This window comes from Nesoenas mayeri (assembly GCF_963082525.1).
Source record: "Nesoenas mayeri genome assembly, chromosome: 4".
NCBI classification, from domain to species: Eukaryota; Metazoa; Chordata; class Aves; order Columbiformes; family Columbidae; genus Nesoenas; species Nesoenas mayeri.
This window is the reverse complement of record NC_137540.1, coordinates 64,097,431-64,101,067: the sequence shown is the minus strand read 5'-3', so window position 1 is coordinate 64,101,067 and position 3,637 is coordinate 64,097,431. Positions and strand designations below refer to the sequence as shown.

Here is a 3,637-nt window from a genome sequence, read left to right as displayed (position 1 = left end):
CAACATTTCTCCTGCCTGGGGCTGGAAATCCCGGCCAGGGAAATGCCGGTCCCGAGAACATTATGGAGGAGCAGCAGTGGGCACCTACACCCTTGGGTCAGTGGATGCAACGGGATCTGCCAGCAAGGGGCAGCTGGGGGAAAAAGGGAGGAAACCTCAGACAGCCATGATGATGGGGCAGCTCTAGAATAAAACCACAAGCTAAAAACCCAGCTGAGGCCCCACTGTCTGAGGCTGAAGTCTGCTGAAGAGGAAGACAAGCAGCTGGTACAGCCAGTCCCTCTCTCCTGTTCCCTGATACACAGGCAAATTTAGTCTTCTCTTTCACCCCTGTCAGGGCAAGGAGCAAATAAACTGCAGCGAACAGTAGCTTAAAATTAATTTATTTAACAAATATAGCTATAATATAAATGATAATAAAATTTCAAATATACAGTATATTACATAGTACACAGAGCCCCTTTCAAAGGAGCTGGTGGAAGAAAAAACACAGGTAACAGATAGTGCTGTTACACAGGGATGGGAGAGGCTACTCTACACTTATGCCTCTTGACCTCGCCTTGCAGAAAGTAAGAGAAACGTCCCATCATTCAGCTCCCTTTTTGCCATTTCTCTTCCACAGTTCCTTCCCCCACAGTGAGGGGCTCTTCCCAGGCTGCCAGTGGGTTCCAGGGAAGTGGGGCAGGGCTGACCCATCACCCTGTGCCAGGTAGGAGCTGGGGCAATGCCTCAGGTTTCTGCCAGCCAGACAGCAGAACAGCTTCCAGGACTGTTAGGAGAGTGAAACAGGGCTGGACCAGGGAACCAGCATCACAGGGGGAAGCAAAGGCCAGGCAGAGCTGGACTGGAGAAGACTCTGTCACAGGGTCCATGGAGAAGTCCACAGTGAGGAGCCGAGGAGCAGGGAGGGAATGTGTGCAGAGCCAACAAGAGCGGACAAGGCAGCGGGATGAGCTCGGTGGGGCTCAGCTCTATGTGAGGTGGTACATGCTGTATCCCACATGCGCTGTATACAGTCCAACGGGAGCCACAGGCAGCCCTGCCCGCTGGAAAGGGCTGGAGGCACCGTATAGCGAGGCACCGGCCACAGCCGGGCCGCCCAGCGGGAAGGAGATGCCGAAAGCAGCAGGCGGGAGCATGGGCTTGGCTGCCATCTTCAGCTTCTCCAGCTCGGCCTCCTGGAGCCGCTTGGCCTTGGCACGGCGATTCTGGAACCAGATCTTCACCTGCGTCTCAGTGAGGCTGAGCGAGCTGGAGAACTCGGCGCGCTCAGCGATGGACAGGTACTGCTTCTGCCGAAACTTCCTCTCCAGAGCCAGCAGCTGTGCCGTGGTGAAGGGCGTCCGAGGCTTCCTGTTCGTCTTGTGCTTGCGCAGGGTGCAGGCTGGTGGACTCAGCCGCCCTGCACCCAGGAGCAGTCAGAGGAGAGGGGGAGAGAGACACCTCAGTTAGCAGCGCCTGAACCCTCACACTCCGCAAAGCCCACATACTACAGCAGCTGGGGTGGAGAAAAAGGGGGAAAATAAGGTCCCGCGCAAAGTGAGATGGCCCAAAAACTCCAGGGCTGTCCGGGCATGCTTAAAATTGAGGTCTCCCATTCCAGTAAAGTAAATGGGTGCTTTACTAAGGAATAAGGTTTTTCAAGGCTCCTGGGAACAAAGTTACTCGCAGTGCTTCAAGGCAAGAACCTCTCTGACTCCATAGAAAAACTCGGCATAGGACAGGAGCCAGACGCTCACACCGCCTCCACCGACTGCCTTCACAGCTCTCGGCTCATACAGAGGAGGAGGCATAAGTGAAGCAGGTGATCCTCCAAAAAAAAAAAAAAAAAAAAAAAAGTCCGGTCCTTTTTGTTGGATTATGGGAAAAAAAATAAAACGGGCTGGATTCTTAGACTCACACCTTCTTCATTAGGCCCCCGAGAATCGGATCAATCATGTAATTAGAGGTCTGAATTCACACTCAACCTCTATCTACCTCTCTTCACTGCTCTCCTCTTATTTAACGTTTCTAAGGGTCCACAACCTCGGTCTGTCCCGAGTTTACTTAGTAAGAACAACTTTTACTTTGCAATTTAAATAATTCAAACTACTGCGATACTCTACAAATCACTTCGGGAAACCTGACTTTTTCCAAGGGAGAGAGAAAGCAGCTCTGTTCGCAGCTCTGCTAAGAGCACCCCAAACTCGCCTCTTTCCGCGGGAGCCCGGGCGCGGAGAGAGCGGGATTCGGCCGAGGGCAGGCGGCCCAGGCTCAGCACAGCCGCAGGAGAGGATTAACGGGCTTTTCTGATCTCAGTCCTCCCTCTGCTATTTTCATTATTTAAATTTATCCGTAGTTAGGCAGGAAAATATCAGTATTTGCGGCTCTTCGGAGTTTGGAGATGCAACACTTGAGATAGCAGCCGGTGAGGTAAAGCCCGAAGGCACCTCGCCTGGGAGCCCGGTCTGTGCGTGTCCTTATGAAATTAAGCCACTCTCGGAAAAAAACACTGCTGAGGCTGAGTCAGGGTTTGCGTGGCCCGTTCGAGCCCCAGGTTAAGCTAACAGGAAGGCCGAACTGCTTTTTCTTTCCCTGCCCCCTCTTGGGTTAACGTTTGGCACAAGATCTCGCCCTGGCGCGACTGCTCTTCCTTCGCCTTCGCAGCCACCCTCCGGCTCTGCCCCGGCTTCGCACGCACTTGAACCGGTTCAATATTTTGAAGTGGCCAAAGTGGCCTGGCAAAGAGCGCAAACCGCAAGGGAAAAACATGCCAGGAGGGGCCGGCCTGAGTGAAAGCGAGAGAAAATCCCCGGCCACCCTCGCAGCGTTGCCCCCGCACTGCCCGGCCCCGCGGGAAGGGTGCAGACGGCTCAGGGGAGACTCCGAGTCCGCCCGCTCCCGGCCCCTACTTACTCGGGGGAGGTGGCGAGAACCGCGGACTTTGCATCCAGGGGCTCCGCTCCTGCTTCTCGGGGCTTTCCGACTTGACGAGGACGTCTTCGGGCAGCTTGACCAGGCCCCCGACGGAGAAGTGGCCGCCGAGGGGCAGCGGGGAGGCCGGCGCCTCCGCCGTCAGGGTGCCCAGGCGGGGGCTGAGGCTGGTGCGGGCGGTAGCCCCGGCGCCCGGGGGGGGCCCGGCGCCCTCGGAGCTCTCCCTGCTCCCCGGCTTCCTGTGATCGGCCATGAGCGCCTCCACGCTGAACGGCAGAAGGGATGGGGAGACCTTGGGCTTGTCGCTCTCCTCCTCCCCGCCCATCGCCGCCGCGACGGCGAGGCCGCCGCCGCCGGGCTTGCTGAAGGCGGATGCGGGCAGCTCGTCGCTGCGAACCCCGGTGGGCGCGGCGGTCATATCCACAGCCGGGGCCATGCAGAGTCGGCCCGTCGTCGCCACCGCAGCGCCGGGCGAGAGCGGACGCCGCGGCTCATGGGGCCGGGGGTGGCGCTGGGGGGAGGGTGGCGTGTCGGGGGTAGGGGGCGCGACCAACCGTCGGCACGCGCTCCGTCCCGCGGCGCGCGGCATCGCCTGATAAAGCGGCGCGGGGGAAGGCACCGCCCAACCAGCGCGAGGAGGGCGGGGCGGCGACACCCGATTGGCTGCGGCGGCCCCGCGAGCGGGCGGGGGGCTGGAGCCGGACCGGCCGTCGGGGCGCCCCGC

General features: G+C 58.7%; 1 protein-coding gene across 1 annotated transcript; it reads right to left on the bottom strand.

The window, feature by feature from the left end:
- Positions 1-971: 971 nt before the first annotated feature.
- Positions 972-3,349, bottom strand: MSX1 (msh homeobox 1; the record flags this gene model as incomplete). The annotated part of the gene is made up of 2 exons (XM_080343684.1): positions 972-1,402; positions 2,896-3,349. The coding sequence occupies 2 exons, from the start codon at positions 3,347-3,349 to the stop codon at positions 972-974; spliced, it is 885 nt and encodes a 294-aa protein (XP_080199810.1).
- Between the last annotated feature and the right edge of the window lie 288 nt (positions 3,350-3,637).